The 22,454-nt window shown below is 31.9% G+C and overlaps 2 protein-coding genes and 1 long non-coding RNA gene across 9 annotated transcripts in view; 1 reads left to right on the top strand and 2 right to left on the bottom strand.

Moving 5' to 3' along the window:
• Nucleotides 1–10,876: 10,876 nt before the first annotated feature.
• On the bottom strand, nt 10,877–12,301 carry LOC107467439 (uncharacterized). Its single transcript, XR_008001993.1, has 3 exons — nt 11,983–12,301; nt 11,654–11,751; nt 10,877–11,535 (listed from the first exon to the last, which is right to left on the bottom strand). It is a non-coding gene; the product is annotated as an uncharacterized LOC107467439 (long non-coding RNA).
• A 718-nt stretch (nt 12,302–13,019) lies between these two features.
• LOC107467184 (protein FAR1-RELATED SEQUENCE 5-like) lies at nt 13,020–14,705 on the bottom strand. The gene is made up of 3 exons (XM_016086225.1): nt 14,042–14,705; nt 13,764–13,956; nt 13,020–13,677 (listed from the first exon to the last, which is right to left on the bottom strand). The coding sequence occupies exons 1-3, from the start codon at nt 14,703–14,705 to the stop codon at nt 13,020–13,022; spliced, it is 1,515 nt and encodes a 504-aa protein (XP_015941711.1).
• Nucleotides 14,706–18,802: 4,097 nt separating this feature from the next.
• The window catches only part of LOC107466349 (tropinone reductase-like 3), a 5,269-nt gene continuing 1,617 nt past the window's right edge, over nt 18,803–22,454 (top strand). Inside the window, exons 1-6 of one of the 7 annotated variants that reach the window (XM_052260675.1) lie at nt 18,847–19,078; nt 21,058–21,174; nt 21,264–21,398; nt 21,482–21,607; nt 21,712–21,813; nt 21,899–22,373. In XM_052260675.1, the coding sequence (XP_052116635.1) occupies nt 18,956–19,078; nt 21,058–21,174; nt 21,264–21,398; nt 21,482–21,607; nt 21,712–21,813; nt 21,899–22,048 (753 nt within the window). In that variant the 5' untranslated portion in view covers nt 18,847–18,955 and the 3' untranslated portion in view covers nt 22,049–22,373. Of the gene's footprint in view, nt 19,079–19,150; nt 19,268–21,057; nt 21,175–21,263; nt 21,399–21,481; nt 21,608–21,711; nt 21,814–21,898; nt 22,374–22,454 lie in introns of those variants that run through there. The other 6 variants (XM_016085328.3, XM_052260669.1, XM_052260671.1 and 3 more) reach the window with 6 other exon arrangements.

Below are 22,454 nucleotides of genomic sequence, written 5' to 3' on the forward strand. Positions count from 1 at the left end.
GTTTTATTTTTCCAATCTTCACCCTAATTTGTTTAGATAATAAAATCAAGTTCAATTTTTTTTCTTTTTTTTTTATTCTGGGACAAAGAATGAATGGGTTGAAAGAAAAATTATTGAGGAAGCTGAAATTAATCAAGCCAATTGGGTCTCAGGTAGGGATGAAAAAAATCAGACGGCCTGCTAAGAGCCTGCAGCCTGGCCTAACCTGTTATAAAATAGGCCCAGGCTCAGGCTCTTATAAAAGCTTTATTATGTTAATAGGTCAGACTCAAACTCACTAATTAGCCTTATTGGCCTGTCAGACTTGCTTGGGCCTGTTCATACATAATTACATATATAAATAATTTTTTTATTATTAACAAAATTATAAAATATTTTAAATTTATTATATTTAATCATAAAAATTTTGTATATTTTAAATACTTTAAAATTTAAATTTTTTTATAAATATTAAATATAACATATTACATATAACCATGTTTACTAAAAAATAATTTTTTTAAATAATATTTTTATTTTTATAAAAAAATATCAGGCCTTTTAACAGGCTTCAGGCCCGGCCAGGCCAGATTGAATAATAGGCCAGACTCAGTACTTTTAAAAAAGCCTATAACAGGCTGTAGGCCAAGCTCAGGCCAATTGATACATGACAGGTCAGGTCTGTTAAGAGCAAAATCTGACATGCCCTATTTTTACCCCTAGTCTCAGGTAAGATCAAATCCTTCAAGTGAAAGTATTAGTACATTGATTTTTTTCAAAAGATTCCAACTTTTAACCTAAGTTCCCTCTTTGTTTCCCGAAAAAATATTCCCAAGAAAATAGTTGTTGTCCCCCCTTTCTAGAGAACTTTGTTACAACGAATTTTTATGGTGGCCAATCCAATTAAAAAGAATCAGAATCCCATGACACCAAAAAAAGAGGGTTAAGTCTCAAGAGTCTAATTTTAGAAAATAGGTTTAAGTCTCCCCGATGTTGTGCGCACATGGATGGTGTTGCTGTAGGCCAAATTGAAAGCTTTTCACACTTGTTCACCCAGCACTATGTAGATCAAGGTCACCCAAAATTTCCTAGCACAAGCAACAGAAGATTCAGAAGAGGAGTGGAGGCAAACGGCCAACCCGAGCACCGCGATGGCGAAGAAGAACTAGAATACGCAGAGCCAGAGCAGAGACAGATGCTGACCCACAACGGTGACGGCGACGATGGCTCAGAGGCAGAAGCAGAGGATGGCGAAGGCTAATGAAATAAAAAAGCACGAGAAGAGGCAGATCCAGAAGACATGCTAGAGCTATTTGAGGCTTGCTCCTGCTCCCCAATTCACCAGAAACACAATGATTTGAAAGAAATGGGGTTGCTAGATTTTTTTTTCAAATTATTAGGAGCTAAATTGATGCATACAAAAATTTTGCCATGTCAGACCATCGTTGAGGCTGCCAAGTGTTAATTACACATGCCACGTCAGCTTTCCGGTGACGGAAATAGACAGAAGGGCCAATTTGAATTACGTCTTAAAATTTCAAGGTACAAATTGGTAATTTGAGAGTTAAATTAAATTGGGAGTTAAATTTCAGGAGTCATTTTGAATATTAACTCTTTGAAATGTCCTATATTATTTAGTGCCCTCTATAATATTTAATATTTACACAATTGTCCAGTTGTAGACAGATGGGCCTCCACTCTAGTATTGATTTTAATGGGTTTACAAACTTCAAAAAAATTGCAAAATAAGAATTAAAAAAATTGAAAATGTTAAAACCAATTCACAACCATCACTGACGGATCCACTGCTACCGCAAAGTGTTAAAGACAAGTGTGGAAAATTTTACATCTGCAAAATAGTATGGTACATCCAAATTGCAGAATGTAAATATAAAGTGTCTAATTTAATTATTTGTTATATTCTTATATTTTAACGTATTATATCTAAAAATTATTTTATAATTGAATCATTGTCACTTTATAAAAGTAAACTTATAAAATAAAATACTTTTTGAGCAAATAAATAATGCCCGGTTTAAATTTAATTTAAATTTAGATATATTTAATATTTAAAAAAGTTAGATAATAGAAAACCATTAGATCACGAGCTTCAGAGGCTCACCCTTGCATCTTAATGGTGGCTGAATCTCCACCATGCCCACAGTTGCTGGCTCCTCGCCTCAATAACCACACAAAGTTGTTCCTGTCAGAGGTGTCTGTAAGTTTCATCGTGAATTTTTTTTCGGTCAAGTGGATTAGACAGCTCTCAATTTTAAGGTATTATACTCATACATTACACACTCACACAACATACTCACACACACTACATGAGTACATATTATTAACATTATTCTATATTCCTCCAAAAAAAATTTGAATCCGATGCAACTCTATGTGAGACAAACAAAATTATCATTTAACCCAGGCCTCGGCTGCTAAGTTTCACCGTGAACTTAGACCTGAGTTGTTCCCTATCTAATGAGAATGGCCCCATCTAATAAGAAATTGAGAATGGCCTCATCTTCCTTCTCAATCCGCCCAAGTTGATGAGCCACTGCCCTTTTTGGTGCTTTTGACCATTACTTCGGTGGATCCAAGTCGAATTAGAATTTTTTTGTACATAGTAACTGTTAAGGGTTATATAAACCCAACTCAAACTCACAAGGATCTAGCAACAAACAAACCATGAGACTAATCTCTCCATTACTTTTCTCACCTAAACCTAACTCAATTAAAATAAACAGCAGTATTTTAGTCTCTATTGCAACTCCAATCTGCCTCTGCAATGGTCTCGATCAAAGTGGAGGTGATCGGAAGTACTGAAAAAGTCAAACTCATGGACCTGGAAGCTCTAAGTTGTCGCTGGGCTACTGGTTTTGAAGACTCCACCGTGTCCTCGGCCACGGTCTTGAGCTTGGGGAATTTTTTTTGACATAAACTTGGGGATTCTTTTTTTTTTTGTCATAAACTTGGGGATTCTTTAAGTTGCATATTAGAATAACTTTTATCATCAAATTATGGGCTTAAAAAATCACAAGACCTGAGATTGGTGTACGAGAAACTCGAATATGATACACAGAAAAAAAGAATAAAACCTTAAAAGAATGATTGAAAATTTTGGCATAATAAGATTGCATATTGACAAAGTAGACCCTAACTTGGTTAAAATTAATAATTTTAGAAGAAATCAATACCACCGCTTCAAGGTCATAAAATAAACCACACTTTGTCAGGTTATAAAAGAAAAATAACAGGTATCAATAATGTGCACTAGCCAGCAACGTGGATAAAGTGTATCATTCATCTCATTTAATTAGGTACAGACTATACTTCACCGCAAATTATACCAGAAAAGAGTGTGAAAGTACTGTGACATGCACTTTCTGCAAGACTGAAACTTGGACTATATACATTGTACACGTTACTTGAATCATTTTTAAATTTCAAAGTCAATCTAAATATAGCTATCTATTAATAATATTGGTGAGGATACATGTACAGTTATTTTTTAAACAAAATCTAATTAAGATGGTATAAAATAGCAAAAAAAAATGCACAAATATGTTATCACGTTTTTTTTCAGCAGTAGTAAAAATTTTTATTAGAGAGTACAAATTTATTGATATAGTATAAAAATTTATTTATAATACAAAAAATTTTACTTATAACACAAATTTATTAATATAATATAAAAATTTTGTACATAACACAGAAATTTTTGTACATAATACATAATTTTTTACTATAAATATATTTTGTTGGTTGTTAATATTTTGGGCATGCGGTATTTTAAAAATTTTTATATTGTGTACCAAAATTTTTATGTTGTGCATATTTTGTTAGTTTTGTGTTAATATTTTAAACATATAATTCTTTAAAATTTTGTGCTATATACTATAATTTTTATGCTGTACACCAAAAATTTATGTGATCACTTCAAAAGTTCTATATTCTAAGAGGGATAAAAAAAAGAAAAAGAAATTAAATAACAATAGTAAAATAGTGCAGCTTCATGAAGAAGAAAAAAATAGTGGCCATGGCAGCAAGGACAATGATAAAAACGTTGAAGAAAAAAGTACAAAAAAAGATTACGGTGACAACAATAACAATGTTGGAGAAAGAAGTACAGTAAAAGAAAAGACTATAACGAGGCCAATAATAAAAGAAAAAGAAAAAATAAATAAATAGTAATAAGAAAGCGAAGAAAAAATAGCAGTTCCGGGAACATGACTAGGGGAGGAGAAGAAGCAAACAATGACTTGATTAAAAATTTGGTTAAAAAAATAGTTGAGGCCTAATTTACTTTATTAAATAATAAAAGTTTCCAAATTAATAGGTATCGGATTCGATGGTCCTAGAACGTTTGGATCATTAAATGGTCCCAGAACAAAACATATTTTTTAAGTTTTTTTAATAATTGCTAAATAGCCATTTTCTAATTTTAATTACAAATTAACCCCGTATATTTTATTTAATCATAAAAACTATTTTTATTTTATAAATGATTATTTTATCATAAATCTATCATGTTTATTAACAATCAAAAACAAAAACAATAACGAATTAGATCTTCCATTGATCCTAATAAACTTTTTGGCTATTCCAATCGATTAAAAGATTATATTTGATCCGTGATGTTCGTCCAGGACCGTGAAATTGTGTTTCTCTAAAAATCAATCGATTGGATTATCAAAATAATCGATTGAATTTCAGGTTTCCATAACTCAATCGATTAGACTACAAGTTGTTATCACAAAATAATCGATTGAAAATTGCAATGCAGTATGGTTTTTGCAAAAATCAATCGATTAGTCATATTACCCAATCGATTGAACGATGACTAAAATGTGGGTTTTTTATAATTCAATCGATTGTTTATACTACCCAATCGATTGAATACTTCAAAACAACCTGAGGTTTCACAATTCAATCGATTGGTTGTGATACCCAATCGATTGAATTCATCAAAACAATATGGATTTGCCAAATTCAATCGATTGGTTATGCGACCCAATCAATTGAAGTGTGTAATAGCAACTTGATGCCTCACAATTCAATCGATTGGTCGTGTTACCCAATCGATTGAATTTTATACGTGACTTCCAATTCAATCGATTGGTATGAGAATTCAATCGATTGGGAAGTGATGTAAATATGTTTTTTTCGGCATTCAATCGATTGGTAATGTAATCCAATCGATTGAAATTTGAAATTCGCTATCTATTAAACCCAAACCATGCGTATTCACTCTCTCCCCGTTTTAAAACACCATAATACCATTTTTGCACCTCTCTCCTCTCTCATCGAATCCAGAAAGCTTCTTCTTCTTCTCTCTTCTTCTTCTCTAATCTCACCAACATCCACTCCAAACTATATACGTATTATTAATTCTCATCCAAATCCTTACAAAACTCACCAAATCAATATCCCCAAAATTACCAAAACTAAGAACGCCAAAAGAGCTAGGGTTGAGGGAGAAAGCTCTGCTTCCGCCAGACTGGTTGCTTCATCACATTACATGGCAAGGTGGCTGCCGTCTCCAAGGACACTGAACAACTATGTGAAAAAGTTTGAGTCAAGGGCAATTGTTCCTCCTAGGTACATAACAGCCGAGTTCATTCATGATAGACATTATAACTTGGTCTGAAATGCTTTGCAAACACAGCACTTGACTGATTTTGTACAAACTAAGGATGATTATTACCCGCACTTGGTTAGGGCTATTTATAGTACTTTAAATTATGTTATTCCTGAACCTAGAGAAGAGGGTGAGGAGGCAATGCCGTTGATTGAGTTTGATTTAGGGTCACGGCATTATAGAGTTACTTTGGAATAATTAGCTGAACAATAGAATTTAGTTTATTATGGGGCAAAATTTACTGGAGGTATTGCGGCAAATGAGGAATAGGGTGAATATAATAAAATGATGGATTTGCAGAGTCTACAGTATGAGAATCCACATATGGATGCTATAGGTAATATAAGTTGCAGTGATTTGGGTAATGAACAGCGTATACTGCTGTATTTGTTTTCGTACATGTTAATTCCAAGAAAACATAATCATGGAATCTTGTTTAACGAAGATATTTTAGTGCTTTGGACTATGGTGACTGGAAAGGAGATAAACTGGCCTTATTTTATGGTTCATCATATACTTGAAATGAAGAAAGGAAAATCAAGTGTTGGTTTAGGATATGCTTGCCAATGGACCAAGATTTTCACCTGGCTTGAAATTGACTTGAGTGAAGAAAAAAGTGTCATCTTGAGTAACGTAGCCAAGATTGATGACAACACTCTAAGATAGATGGAAAGAGATCCGGATGCCCAAGAACCTCAGATCCAAGGACAACCACAAGACCCTGAGGTGCAAGCAAAATCACAGGAACCCCCACTACCACCCCCTCCTTCGCCAACAATGCGAGATTTGATGGATGAATTGCGAAGAATGAGAGTATATATGGAGGGGCAATTTGCTGATATGAGGCAGCGTCAAGACAGGCAAACTGAAGCTATCAATCGTCAAGGAGAAACAATCGATCTTCTATACACTAATCTAGGCATCACAAATCCAAGGGGCATCATCCCAAGGCCTGGACCATGAAAAAATTGTTATCTAGAACTCCACATGATCCTATAATCCCCATTGATGCTTGGGTGAGAGTTAATGTTAGTGAGTTACAAAAAAATCTAGGACATAATCTAGGTGTTTTTTTCACTGTATCCTAAAATGTGTCATGTCACTTTTGAGAGTACTAGGTATTATTGTTCACTGGGTATTTTGACAATTTTAAATGATTTCATCCCTGTAAATCATATTATGAATTTTACTTTGGAATTGATTGTAACTTTTTCATTGGTTCATGAAATCCAACAGAAGCATAAGTTCTTGCAAGTTTCTTGATGAAAGTTTCTTGATACTGTTACTATTGCAACAGTTGGTGAAAGTTTCTTGATGCTGCTACTATTGCAACAGCTGGTGCCAACATGATGCTTAGTGAACACTAAAATTAATATCAATTCAATCTTTGGACTTTGTTCTGCTGATCATGAAGCATAACACTGACATTTTTGCTAGTGTTTTATTCTGCCATTTTCATACATGATGGCAAAAATTTCTTGTGCTTTTATTAGGTAGTGCAACTTTTAAGCTTATTTTGTTTTTAAAGAAAGTATTATGACAATCTAACTTTTTTATTATACAAAGAAGCTAAAGTAGCAAAAAACATCTAAACTATGCATGTAAATCTGGGAACTTAATTCACATGTAGAGTTCTTGAATATTCAGTGGGACTTTAGTACATTTTTATAATTCATATGTAGAGTTCTTAAAGGTACTAGGTTTGTTTGAATTGTAGGACCTGCTCTATCCTTCGCATGATTTTACTACATAATTTATTTAAACTCTTGGATGATGCATTAATATTAGCTGAATCCTTTTTAAGTTAATCTATATCCTTAAGATGCAATCAGTTCTTGAAACCAATTGATTGAAGAATGCTTGCAATCAGGTATTTGTATGGATTCAATCGATTGTTTTGGTAGTGAAATCGATTGAATTATCCTCAATTGCTTATTCAATCGATTGTTTTGTTAGTGCAATCGATTGAAGTACACATAATTACTGTTCCAATCGATTGTTTTGTTATTGTAATCGATTGGAATACACTTAATTACTGTTTCAATCGATTGGTTTTTAATGCAATCGATTGGATTATTCTCAATTACTGATTCAATCAATTGTAATGTTATTGTAATCGATTGTTTTTCAAGTGCAATTGATTGAAGTATCCAAAATTATTATTTCAATCAATTGGTGGGAGCTTGATTACATATAGTGCCTATCAACCAGTTTTAAAATTATTTTTATTTAATTATTAATTTGATGCGTCTAATCTTATTATTATTATTATTTGAGTATTTATCTACTTAAAAATATTTATAGATAAGATATAATCATATGAATTAATAAAATTTACTTTGTTAAATTGTAAATAAAAATCAAGATAAAATTTGATTTGTATTTGATTTTAACCAAAAGATAAGATATCATAAAAATTTTTAAAATTGTTTACTTAATGTAAAAATTTTAAAAAGATAGAATTAAAATTTGGTTATCTTTTTTGGGTGTATATATATGTGCTCAATCCGACTAATTTTTTATTCGTGGACAAATTATTTTAAGTATTTGCCTTTCAACCAAATCTACTCATACAATATTCTTGAGTTGATAATAATCATAGATATTCCTCCTAATGAAGATTTAGTCCCCAATGATGCATGTAATACATAGAATATGTCCATGGCTACAGACTGTGATCTTATCACAGTTGATTTTGATGATCAAATTAGAACTACAATTCCTAGTGCTAAGGTAAGACGTAATCAATTTTTAAATTTTAGTAGAATGTATTATGAGTAATTTAATCTTTTATGTTTTCTTTCTACAGGATGACATCGTTATCAATGACGATGTTATTCAAAACAAGGATCTGAATAAAAGTGAAGAATTATCTAGTAAAGTGGTGGAGGTCCTCCTTAGCATGGAGGTAATTTAATCTGACAACCAGTAATGCAATTTATATTATGTCATACAATCTATATAGAATAAACATTTTTTATCACTCTTTTTGTATTTCTACATTTATATGACATTATTTTACCTAAAATATTTGCAGTCAATGAGAGTTGTAAACATGGTTCGAGACAAAAAGATTGATAAAATCCTTGAATCTGCAAGCCGCATTGAGACAATGATATCACAACTCAGTCTGAACAATTATTTCGAGACTCCGACCAAGCTTTCTGTACAAAAGACACGTCCATTCTCAAATAGATTGAAGGCTAAGAGTTCATATATTGATATTCATGCTGCTATATCTGACGATGAGGATGATCTTATTGAACTGGACAAGAGGTCTTTCACTCATGATGATGCGTTCAAAATCGAGATCAATATGAACAAACCAGTATCCCCAACTATAAGAGCCGCAATAAAAAAGAAAAATATATCAAAGGTATATACATGTGTAGTAATGGACAACAACTCATATTTTTTACTAGTATATTCTTAACATGATAATAAGAATTTACTAAACCTATTTTTTTCTTAGGGTAAGACCATTATGGGGGCATAGAAAAAATTACCGTTCACTTCTCCAGGCGAAATTAGAAAGCCAAAAATTGAGCCCAAATCATCCAATAAATCCAAGGCGTCTTATGCACTAAGCCAAACCACAAATGACTATAGAAGACCTGTTTATTTCTTTTTCATTACCAACGTAATTACCACTTAGACATCAATCTTTAATTATCTAGTTTCTTATGAGTACCCTAATTAACCATATAGTTGTGTATTGTTAATACTTTTGTGTTAAACTTCGTAGTCAATGCAGTGTAAATTTATGCCAACTCCAACTATGCATCTTTTGGAAGATCAGATAAAGGCCTGTGCATATGTATTTTCAACCTCGCTAGATCCATCGTAAGTTAAGTTGATATTATCTGTATTGTCGACGAAAGAGAACCAATCTAATGTGTTTTGGTTTTTAATTGATACAGTGAAGAACTTGTGGTAACAGATACAATCAGAACAACTAGATCAGACTTTGAGCATTTTATACCTGACAGACCCATTACGGATAAGGTACCCAAATAATCTATCAATTAATATACATTTGATTTTTGCACAATCTAGTAATATATTTGGATTATAGTTCAGATTTTTGAATTAGCGGCGTTGAGATGCACTGATGAACAATCTAATGTAAGTTTCAAGACAACATGGCAACTTCCAAGATTTGTGGTATGTTATATAACCCCTAACAAGATAATTTTACTGATTATAAGTTATAAATGTAATGCTAATATAGAAACATGATTTATCATGTACTAACAGTTATATTGGTTTGCATTAATGAATTAGGTGGATGTCTTCAGCAAGATAAATTTAAAGAAGAAGATGGAACACTATATTTATAAATTTATGCAACCTACTACTGATTTAAAATTTGTACGAATTTTTTTTGGATATTCTTATCTAAATATAGTTTTTCATCATTAACATTCATAACTCATGGGCAAATTTTATGGTTTAGATATATGTTCCTGTTCAGAGGGTGACCACTGGTATCTAATGGTAATTTCGGTTGACGATCGCACAATCTATCACTTGGACACCCATTTTAATGATGAGAGAATTCACTATCGTGAACGTGTTATCAATACAATAGTAAGGCAAAAAAAAATTTTATAAGTTTATTTGCTGATATTTTATTTTTATTATTTAACTAATTAAATGAAATCAGGCAAACGTACTGGAGCAAATCATCAAGTCAAAATTTTACAAGGATGATGGCATTCAAGAGTACAATAAACAATTTTAGGACTACAAAATTAAAAGGTCATAAGATATACCTCAATGTAATTCAAGTTGAAACTCTACAACTTGGGTAATGAAGTGGATGGATATGACTTTTGAGTTTAAACCAAATGGTAACAATAAGGTGAGCATTTATAAAACAACTCTCTAATATTTAGTCCCTATTTTTTGTACTAATTTATAATAAATAAATTGCAGCTTGAGGATCACGATATTCGCATGATAATCGCTGTGCATTTACTCCGGAGTCGGATCAACCAGAAGAAGTCACAATTTATTTGGAATATGCACACAAAATGAGATGCAAAGATAATAGGGTTATTGGTATTTTATTATTGTTATGTTTGATGGACGTACTTCTTTAGTTATTTTTCAATAACTTCTTAAATAGATATTCATTGCTTGTGGCTTTTACAATTTTTCTCTACATCTATGCATATAGAGATATTTTAGTTTAAAAAACTTATATTTTTATGATAAAGTAATGTCATGTTCATTTATTATTTCATTTATTAAATGGTACATAAAAGACATATAAAATTGCTTAACCATCACTTACAATTCCTAGAACATAAGTCACAAAACTCTATTCAAATGCTCAAGTGAATAAGCTCAAGAAGACAATGTTATAAGAATGCAAAATTGTGATCACAGTTCTAAAATATGAATATAGCTAAAACTAAAAGATGGACGGGATGCAATTCTTAGTGGATTAGGACCAGTCTCAATTCTTTCCATTAATATCAAGTTCTAGATATGCAATTGCAAGATCTAGAACTATGATTTGCGTAAATTACAATTTAAAGAAATGAGATTTATTCAAATGAATATGAAAGAGTAGCACTCTGTTCTCTATAGACCGTTCTATATATGAAAAGAGGAGATTAGTATCAGCCTCAATTCTTTCCATTAATATCAATTTCCAACTAGTTATCCAAGCACTGCAATACTCCACAGTTTAGGAACAAAATTTGTTTCAACATAGCTAAAGATAATCAAAAATAATTTGCGCTGATTAGAATCAATAAGCAACATCTCATGGAAAAGTTAAAAGAATGGCGAAACAAGTATAATCTACGCCTGGCAAAGGGCTATGGCGGCTCGCGGTTCCTCCTATCGGTGCGAGAATGCACCCTCACGACATGAGAGTGGATGGCACAGGAAACACAATACTGCATCTTCAAAATAATTCAGCAACAAAAGAACACAAATCTTGAGGAACAGAGAAACAAAAAAAACATAAAAGAACACAATACTGCATCTTCAAAATAATTCAGCAACAAAAATAAAAAATACCTAGAACCTAGAAGCATAAAATAGAGCAGAGCAGATCCAAGGGGAGTAGCGCTGGTTGGTGGAACAGAGCAGGAGGCAAGCCCAGCAATTGTGCTTTACTGCAACTCACAACAAAATTCAACCAATAACAGCTACAAAATTCAACCAATAACAGCAGCAAAATTCAACAATTATTCAACCAATAACATCATCAAAACTCACAGAATAATTAACAATTATTCAACCCATAACAAGTTTACAGATTATTCAACAATTATTATATAAAAAAACCTAGAAGCTATAAGCATGAAAGTATAAAACAGAGGGGGGAATCGGTTAATAGAACTGACCGATGCAACCGAGCTGACGCCAGCGACGATGGAAGAGAGGTGTATGACAGAGGCAGGAGGCGAGTCCAACAACGGTCCTTCCAGAACTAAAACGGCGACGATGGTGGAGAGCTGCACGATCGCGACTGTAATCTTTGAGGCTCCAACTTGCGACGGTGGCCGGAGCAATCCAGCAGCTGGATGGAAGTGACGGAGACAGCTCGCTGATGGTGAGAGGAAGGACGAGCTTGAGGATGAGGGAGAAAGAGGGAGAGCTGCGCCGTTGTGTCTTGTGTGGAGCAAGGGTTAGTAGAGTGGGTTACTGAGTTGGGGACTTAGGGTTGCTGGGTTAGATGGAAAGCAGGAAAGGACCAAACGGCTGTGTTTTGGTCAAATTCCAAAAACTGGCCGGTTTACGGTTCGGTTTGACCGACCGGTTCTCGATCAGTTTTGTGGTTCGACGTTGGTTTTCTGATCCTGCGGTTTTGTCATTAGTCTTCGAACTGGGATTTTCATCGGTTCGTGATTCAACCAGTTCAACCGGCCAATTTGAGCCGATTTTTAGAACGTTGGTTGGTGGGGCAGTTTAAACCAAAAAAACTACTAAAAAACCGTCTAATTTTTTACCGATTTATGAGGTAAGCACCGGTTTGACCGGTTTTTTTACCCTACTTTTCGCTAACCGATATTTATTTGACAATTATTTCATCTAAAAAGTATAAGTACGACTATTGGAAGACTATATAAAATATCATTAATATAGTGAAAAAAATACAAATATGAAACTGATTCTCTACGCAAAAATATTAAATTTATGGAGGTTGCTAATTATCGCTATTTAAATCAGTCGTCGGTTCGATATACATGTCGCCATCATCCGAACCATTAGCATTATCTTCTATAACGTTGTTGTCAATGTCCTTTTGCCAAGGACATGATGTCTTCTTATGTCCTTCCATTTGACAAACACTACAACGTTACCGCTTCTTTTTAGATGGTTGTCCTGAGCCTATACCGCTTTGATGCACATACGGATTGCTACTTTTAGTTATGCCTGACTAAGGTTGATTAGTGCCTTCGTCTGCAGCCTTGTAATATGAGTACAATCCCATAATTTTGTCACGTGTCTCTTCATATCTCTCTGGTACTTTAGCAGCAACAGCAGCCAATTGTTTAGAAAATTCCATCAAGGTACTTTGACGACTAATAACAACAGCATTCCTAGTGAACCCACTTGGATCATTGAGTGCTGATTTCACATTTTTGTTCCATCTATCCAATACCAATGACCGGAGAATCTCACAAATGTCTTTGTCAACGAGAACTTTCACAATATGTTCGCATGGAATTCCAAATGACTCCATTCTTAAACAGGTACACATGAAGATCATTTCTTCTTGATGAAATTCAACGATCCACAGAAAATCGGGCCTCCCATGCTTACACACAATGTACTTTATGCAATCTTCGTTATTCTCTATTTTGTTTAGCACCCGCATTGATCCAGCTCTAGAGAGAAATGGCCGAAATAAAAGAAATATCTCATGAGTGTACAACTCAGCAGCAAATCTCTCTAGCAGCTCTATACAAGTTTGCATGACGGGTACCTCACGTGTAGATTCATAATCAGCATTAAATTCTTTAAAGCGCAAGTGTGCAACACACCTTTGAAAATGCTCTACAAAACTTGTCAAATCATACTGCGACCCCACATACCTTAGCACAATTGAGTGCAAACCTTCACATCTTGAGGTAGTTCTAAAGCCAGTAAAAATTTTCCTCTTATATATGCAGTAGCCCACATATGCTTCTCTTCATACATGTTGTTCACCCACGGCTTATCTTCAAGGCCAAATTCTTTAATAAGCTGAACCCACTTACGCTTAAACACGGGAATCTCGTAGTCTTCCAACATGATTTTTCTAAATTTAGATGTAAATGATGGATTTCCAACATTGCTAGTTGCATTTCGAATAAGGTGGCCAAGCGCATAATCTATGTTTGACTTCGCGAAATACATCTCTTACTGCATTCCTAATCGCCATGGCCCCATCAGTTATTATTGAGGTCGAGGTCTTACCCTTCATTGCAAACATGAGCTGACGCAGGAGCCAAATATATGTATTAGTAGTTTCGTCCACAATAAACGCAGTAGCAAAAACAATTGTTTGGTTGTGGTGGTTAACCCCGCTGAATATGACTAATGGACAACTATACTTGTTCTTCTTGTACATAGTATCAAAAGCAATAACATCCCTGAAGAGTCGGTAGTCTAGTTGGCTAATCCCATCAGACCAGAACAAGTTACGTAACAAGCCTCTTGAATCATGACATGCCTTGAAATATAATTGTGGATCCTTCAACCGCATATCCTCCAACTTCTTCAACACTCGTGCTGCATCACCATGAATTTGACGCCTTTGCCGAGCAATCTCATTGTACATATCTCTGGAACCATAGCCAACAAATTCATACCCGCCTGCTTGACTAGCTAGAAGACCAAATATCTGTGAAGTGCTAATCCCGAACTTTAGCATGTTCATCATTTGCATAATATCTGCCTCTGACATTTTTCTGTGGGCATGCAACATAGCACTGAATTGTGTATCCAATAGATCATGGTTGTGTTCGTCAGAGAAACAAAAAATATGCCACCTTCCAGTTTCTGGTACAAATTTAACATCCATTCGGGCTTCACACCCAGTTTTTGTTTCCAATCTAGGCTCCTTCTTCCTTTTTTCCATCGTGTAATATTTTTCCTCCCTAAATCATTGCCTATGACACACAAACTTTTGTTTGTAAATTTCGCCAATACTATTCTTGAAGGTCTTGCTCTCCCTTGCACTAAAACCCTTCGACTTTGAGTACTTCAGATAAAAATCAAATGCAAGTTGCAAAGTAGAAAAGTGATATTTGCCGATTTTCTCCGCAAATTTTTTACTGAAATTCAAAGTTGTAATGTCTTGCACGGAGTCAACCACATAAGCAGCTTCAAGGATATCTTCTGACTGATCAGCTTCAGAAAAATACGCTCCCTCAGTAAATTCATCTCCGAAATCTTGTTCGAATTCATTCTGTTTATCCATCATATCTTGGTCACAAACTAGCTCTTCTTGTTGGTTAATGTCATCGTCCTCCTGGTATTGCTTATTCATCTCAGTGTCTGTAAATAGACCTGACATCTTAAAAATGTCCAATGAAAAGAAAAAAATTCAGTACACTCCATCTTATAACATTACAAAACATAAATAGATTCTAATATTGCTAGCAGGGACGGATCCAGTGATTTTGATATGGAGGTGCTAATTTTTAAATAATTTTTAATCTATAAAAATAATTGGAGTTAGTTTTTTAATAGATATATTAAGATACATATAATTATAATTTTTTTCACAATTTTATTTTTAATATGATAATTACATAAAGAAAATATATCAATATCAATAGTACATTATAAAAATATAAAATACCAATAATTTATAGCGTCTTTAGCTAAAAGTTATCACATATCTTATTAATTAAAATTCATTCTTTCAAAAATTTTAAAAAAATTGAAAATAAATTATAAATTATTAATTATTTAAAAGACACAGTACCCTTATAGAATACAAAATATAAGATATCTTTATAAAATTTTTCTTTTAACAACGTAAAATTAGAAGAAAAATTAATATATTTTACAAGAAAATAATATCTAAAGTATATAATGTGATTACCAAAACATAATTACGTAAGTTATTATTAATATAAAAATATGAATGTGAAATATATTAATATAAAAAAACAAATGATTTTTTAAAAAAATAAATATAGAAATTATTATATAAAAACTAATTTAAAAAGTATAAAGACTTGAGGGTATGATATTAAATTAGTTAGGTAAAAAATATTAGTGAATTAAACAATTAAGACATAGATCTATTTCATAGTGAAAAATAATAAAATATATTTACTTTTTATATTTCTCAATGTCTGTGAATTATTAACAGATAAAAAAAATTTTCATTACACAATCAATTTCACAAATAAAGTATCGAAACAAAGAATTGCAAAATTAGAGATTCTATTCACTGACCTCGATTTTGTAATCAAAACGATGGATTGTTTTCTGAACACTACAATAAAAAAAATTGATTCGACCTTTGCTGATTGCTGCAATTGTAATTATCAATTAATGATGAATAAATAGTGGATATTAAATAGACGGATAAAAAATGAAAAAAATTGGATATTAAGTAGATGGATATCCGAAAGAAAAATAATGAAATTTAGTATAATTAAAGAGATTGATACACGATTTCAATGGTGGGATTGAATAATTGGTAATGAATTATTCACCAATTTATAATGTTAATATTAAAGAAAAGATAAGATTAGAATATCTAAATCAAAATAAAACCTTAAAAATTGAGAATAGAATTTTAAAAATAAGATAGATGAATAATAAGATAATAATTTATAAAAATGATAACAAAATTAAAATAGGCGTAGTACACACTTCAATCGATTGGGTAGCACAACCAATCGATTGAATTTGGCAAATTCATATTGTTTTGATGAATTCAATCGATTGGGTAACACAACCAATCGATTGAATTGTGAGACCTCATGTTGTTTTCAAGCATTCAATCGATTGAATTATTAAAAACCCACATTTTAGTCATCATCGTTCAATTGATTGGGTAATATGACCAATCGATTGATTTTGCGAAAACCTTACAGCCTTGCAATTTTTAATCGATTGTTTTGTGATAACAACCTATAGTCCAATCGATTGAGTTATGGGAAACCTGAAATTCAATCGATTGATTTTGAAAGAAACACGATTTCATACTCCTAGATGAACGTCACGGATCAAATATAAACTTTAATTAATTGGAATGGCAAAAAATTTTATTACGATCAATAGAAGATCTAATTCGTTATTGTTTGTGTTTTTTATTGTTAATAAATATAATAGATGATTGATAAAATAATAATTTATAAATTAAAAAAGTTTTTATAATTAAATAAAATATATGGATTAATTTGTAATTAAATTTAAAAAAAGATTATTTAGCAGTTATTAAAAAAGTGACCAACTTAGTCACAGTTAGGCTACTCATTCTGAGTAATATTATACTTATCTTCTACTTCTATTAACTTGAGCATTAGAGTGGCAGGTGCCCACCGTCACTGATCTTGGAGAAAGTCGACGCATAATCCACTTGGTTTAAGAAGAGGTGAGCTTGAACTTACAACTCAACTAACTATATCTTGAAATTGTCTATTCACACAGAAACATATTTGTTTTCTCACTTAAAAGTTTTTACACGATTTTATACTATGAATTTAATCTAGAGACTTTGAGCGTTGGAATAATGATGTTCACATGATATGGGATTATGGGTAGTTAAAACAACATGCTTACTTAGTTACTTAGATACTTTTTTATCCCTTGCATAAATCGTGTTCCCTATAAATAAATAAATAATAAATAAAATAACATTGTACATATTTCATCAATGTAGGTTTCTAAAGAAACAACAATATCACAGAAAAATAAAACTGTTCTTTTTGGTGTCGTGATATAGATTTTTTTTCGTTGCATTCATTTTTATTCTAAGCTGGCTTTCTTAGAGTTTAAATATACACCCTCAAGTCCAGAAAAAAGTTATTGGGCTTGATCAGTTATCACAACCGATCGATTTAATTGTGAGATCTCAGGTTGTTTTGAAGCATTCAATCGATTGGGTAGTATAAACAATCGATTGAATTATAAAAAATCCATATTTTAGTCATCTTTCAATTGATTGGATAATATGATTAATCAATTAATTTTTGCAAAAACTATGCTGCCTTACAATTTTCAGTCGATTATTTTGCGATAACATGTAGTCTAATCGATTGATTTTCAAGAAAATATGATTTTACGGCTCTAAACGAACGTCATAGATCAAATATAATCTTTTTATCGATTGAAATAGTCAAAAAATTTATTAAGATCAATAAACATGATAAATTTATAATAAAATAATTATTTATAAAATAAAAATAATTTTTATAATTAAATAAAATATATAAAATTAATTTATAACTAAAATAAAAAAATCAAAACAATCGATTGAAAGTTGCAAAGCGATATGGTTTGCCCAAAAATTAATCGATTGGTCTCATCAAAACAATTTGAATTTATTTAATTCAATCGATTGATTATGAGAATTCAATCTATTGGTTATATTTTAAAATTTATACGTGATTAATGGCATATTCCAATTCAATCATCGCAAAAAGGTCTTCCACTTTCACCTCCACCACCACAATCATCGCAGTAACTAATACTGTCCTTCAGCTTCTGAAATCCGTCCTTGAAAACTCCGAAGCCAAAGAGAAAACCAATGGCAATCACCACAAGAACCAGGCACATGCATAACATGTATATTCTCGCCCCACAACATATCTCTCACCGGCAAGCTGCAATCACCAAAGTTTGAATTTTTTCCTTCTGGGTATTTCGGATCTGAGAAAATTTTTGGATGGGTTGATTGAGAAAATTTGTGAAAAGATCAATCGATTGGGATTGATAAAAAGTTATTACCATCAATGAAAGATTTAATTTGTTATTTTTTTTGTTTTTTATTGTTAATAAACATAATAGATAAATAATAAAATAATAATTTATAAAATAAAAAATAATTTTTATAATTAAATAAAATATATAAAATTAATTTATAATTAAAATAAAAAAATTATTTAATCGTTATTAAAAAAATTTAGAAAATATATTTTACTTTAAAATTATTTAAGGGTACAAACATTCTGGAAGAATCGAATCCATAAGCTCCAAGAAAAAGAAATTACTTGGTAAGAAAGATGGGCATTGTAATAATAAGTAGAGTAAAGACAAAAAGGCGTTGAAAACTCCGAACTGATAATAATAATAATAAATGATAACGATTTATTGGTGATTATTATTGTGAGAGATTGTTATTGGATTGAATTTGAGATCGCAGAAATGGAAAAGAAGTTTAAGGGGAAGGTGGCCATCGTTACGGCTTCGACTCAGGGAATCGGGTTCGCCATAGCTGAGAGGCTGGGCTTGGAAGGTGCTTCCGTCGTCATCTCTTCTCGCAAGCAGGTCCTTTTCCCCTTCTCTTCCTCTTTGCCTTCAATTAATTATATTCATTACTCAATTTCCTTGTTTCTGCAGCAAAATGTTGACGAGGCTGCAGAGAAACTTAGGGCTAAAGGAATTGAAGTTTTGGCCCTTGTTTGCCATGTCTCCAACGATCAACAGAGAAAGGATTTGATTCAAAAAACCGCACAGGTCACCCTTTTCTATTCATTTTTATCGAATGCATTATCCTTTGTTAAAATTTGTTTGAATGCTGTTGAATATGCGGTTGAACATTACAGAAGTATGGAAAGATAGATGTGATTGTGTCAAACGCAGCTGCAAATCCTTCTGTTGACCCCATTTTGCAAACCAAAGACTCTGTTCTTGACAAGCTTTGGGAGATTAATGTCAAAGCCTCTATACTTCTTCTCTTATTAATTAAAATTCATTCTTTCAAAAATTTTAAAAAAATTGAAAATAAATTATAAATTATTAATTATTTAAAAGACACAGTACCCTTATAGAATACAAAATATAAGATATCTTTATAAAATTTTTCTTTTAACAACGTAAAATTAGAAGAAAAATTAATATATTTTACAAGAAAATAATATCTAAAGTATATAATGTGATTACCAAAACATAATTACGTAAGTTATTATTAATATAAAAATATGAATGTGAAATATATTAATATAAAAAAACAAATGATTTTTTAAAAAAATAAATATAGAAATTATTATATAAAAACTAATTTAAAAAGTATAAAGACTTGAGGGTATGATATTAAATTAGTTAGGTAAAAAATATTAGTGAATTAAACAATTAAGACATAGATCTATTTCATAGTGAAAAATAATAAAATATATTTACTTTTTATATTTCTCAATGTCTGTGAATTATTAACAGATAAAAAAAATTTTCATTACACAATCAATTTCACAAATAAAGTATCGAAACAAAGAATTGCAAAATTAGAGATTCTATTCACTGACCTCGATTTTGTAATCAAAACGATGGATTGTTTTCTGAACACTACAATAAAAAAAATTGATTCGACCTTTGCTGATTGCTGCAATTGTAATTATCAATTAATGATGAATAAATAGTGGATATTAAATAGACGGATAAAAAATGAAAAAAATTGGATATTAAGTAGATGGATATCCGAAAGAAAAATAATGAAATTTAGTATAATTAAAGAGATTGATACACGATTTCAATGGTGGGATTGAATAATTGGTAATGAATTATTCACCAATTTATAATGTTAATATTAAAGAAAAGATAAGATTAGAATATCTAAATCAAAATAAAACCTTAAAAATTGAGAATAGAATTTTAAAAATAAGATAGATGAATAATAAGATAATAATTTATAAAAATGATAACAAAATTAAAATAGGCGTAGTACACACTTCAATCGATTGGGTAGCACAACCAATCGATTGAATTTGGCAAATTCATATTGTTTTGATGAATTATTGATTAGTTATCACAACCGATCGATTTAATTGTGAGATCTCAGGTTGTTTTGAAGCATTCAATCGATTGGGTAGTATAAACAATCGATTGAATTATAAAAAATCCATATTTTAGTCATCTTTCAATTGATTGGATAATATGATTAATCAATTAATTTTTGCAAAAACTATGCTGCCTTACAATCTACAGTCGATTATTTTGCGATAACATGTAGTCTAATCGATTGATTTTCAAAAAAATATAATTTTACGGCTCTAAACGAACGTCATAGATCAAATATAATCTTTTTATCGATTGAAATAGTCAAAAAATTTATTAAGATCAATAAACATGATAAATTTATAATAAAATAATTATTTATAAAATAAAAATAATTTTTATAATTAAATAAAATATATAAAATTAATTTATAACTAAAATAAAAAAATTCTTCTCGCAAGCAGGTCCTTTTCCCCTTCTCTTCCTCTTTGCCTTCAATTAATTATATTCATTACTCAATTTCCTTGTTTCTGCAGCAAAATGTTGACGAGGCTGCAGAGAAACTTAGGGCTAAAGGAATTGAAGTTTTGGCCCTTGTTTGCCATGTCTCCAACGATCAACAGAGAAAGGATTTGATTCAAAAAACCGCACAGGTCACCCTTTTCTATTCATTTTTATCGAATGCATTATCCTTTGTTAAAATTTGTTTGAATGCTGTTGAATATGCGGTTGAACATTACAGAAGTATGGAAAGATAGATGTGATTGTGTCAAACGCAGCTGCAAATCCTTCTGTTGACCCCATTTTGCAAACCAAAGACTCTGTTCTTGACAAGCTTTGGGAGATTAATGTCAAAGCCTCTATACTTCTTCTCAAGGTAAATTAGTTCAAGCTGTCAATTGTTTGTTGTTATGAGCTAATGTTCTAATTGATGTGTTAACAACCTTTATGTTCTTGCAGGATGCAGCTCCTCACTTGCACAAAGGCTCATCTGTGGTTATTGTTTCCTCCATCGCCGGATTCAATCCTCCTGCTTCTATGTCTATGTATGGAGTGACCAAAACAGCCCTTTTTGGACTTACCAAAGTAGGTACTTCACTTGCCCTGCAAAGTGTTCCTTGAACATCTAACAAAACTGCATATATCTTCTTGTTTTTAAGTCTGATAATTATTTGTAATACGCTGCATAGGCCCTGGCTGCTGAGATGGCCCCAAACACTCGTGTAAACTGTATTGCTCCCGGTTTTGTGCCAACTAATTTTGCCTCGTTTATTACCAGTAATCAAGCTATTGTGAGTAATCTTTCGACTCAAATATGTGTTACCTTTTGCCTTGAGTCTCCTTCCTCACCGTGTATATCTTTGTGTGCTACTGCAGAGGCAAGAGCTTGAAGCAAAGACATTGCTTGGAAGGCTTGGTACAACTGAAGACATGGCGGCTGGGACAGCTTTTTTGGCATCTGATGATGCTTCTTATATCACAGGGGAAACTCTAGTCATTGCTGGGGGAATGCCATCGAGGCTGTAGCTTACGGTTTTCTTCTTTTTGCTGTCTGATATAATTCTGTACCCAAGGGGAAAATAAATATTCTGGTTGTGGTATTTGTATGTTTAAAAAGTGGGTGTTTATTGATACCCCAGAAAATAAGAATTTGAGTGTTAGAATAGATATCATACAAAAATTTCAAGGTAGTGAAATGCATGTATGCATGATGTATAAGAAATTAGATGAGAAAAAGAAACCCTTCTCTTGATATCAAGTGGTTTATAAGGGTTTTCCTTTCAGTTAGTCAAAAAGAGCCTAGAAATTTGTGTTAATTTTGTGTTGCAAATGGGAAAAACAAGTTAAATTATACAGTATTTAGTATTATTTTTAGTTTTAGCAACACTAACAGGATGGTTAGGTTTTTCTGTCTTGTTCTCCCTTTCTTTTT

Source organism: Arachis duranensis, chromosome 1, assembly GCF_000817695.3.
Source record: "Arachis duranensis cultivar V14167 chromosome 1, aradu.V14167.gnm2.J7QH, whole genome shotgun sequence".
In the NCBI taxonomy this organism is placed as follows: Eukaryota; Viridiplantae; Streptophyta; class Magnoliopsida; order Fabales; family Fabaceae; genus Arachis; species Arachis duranensis.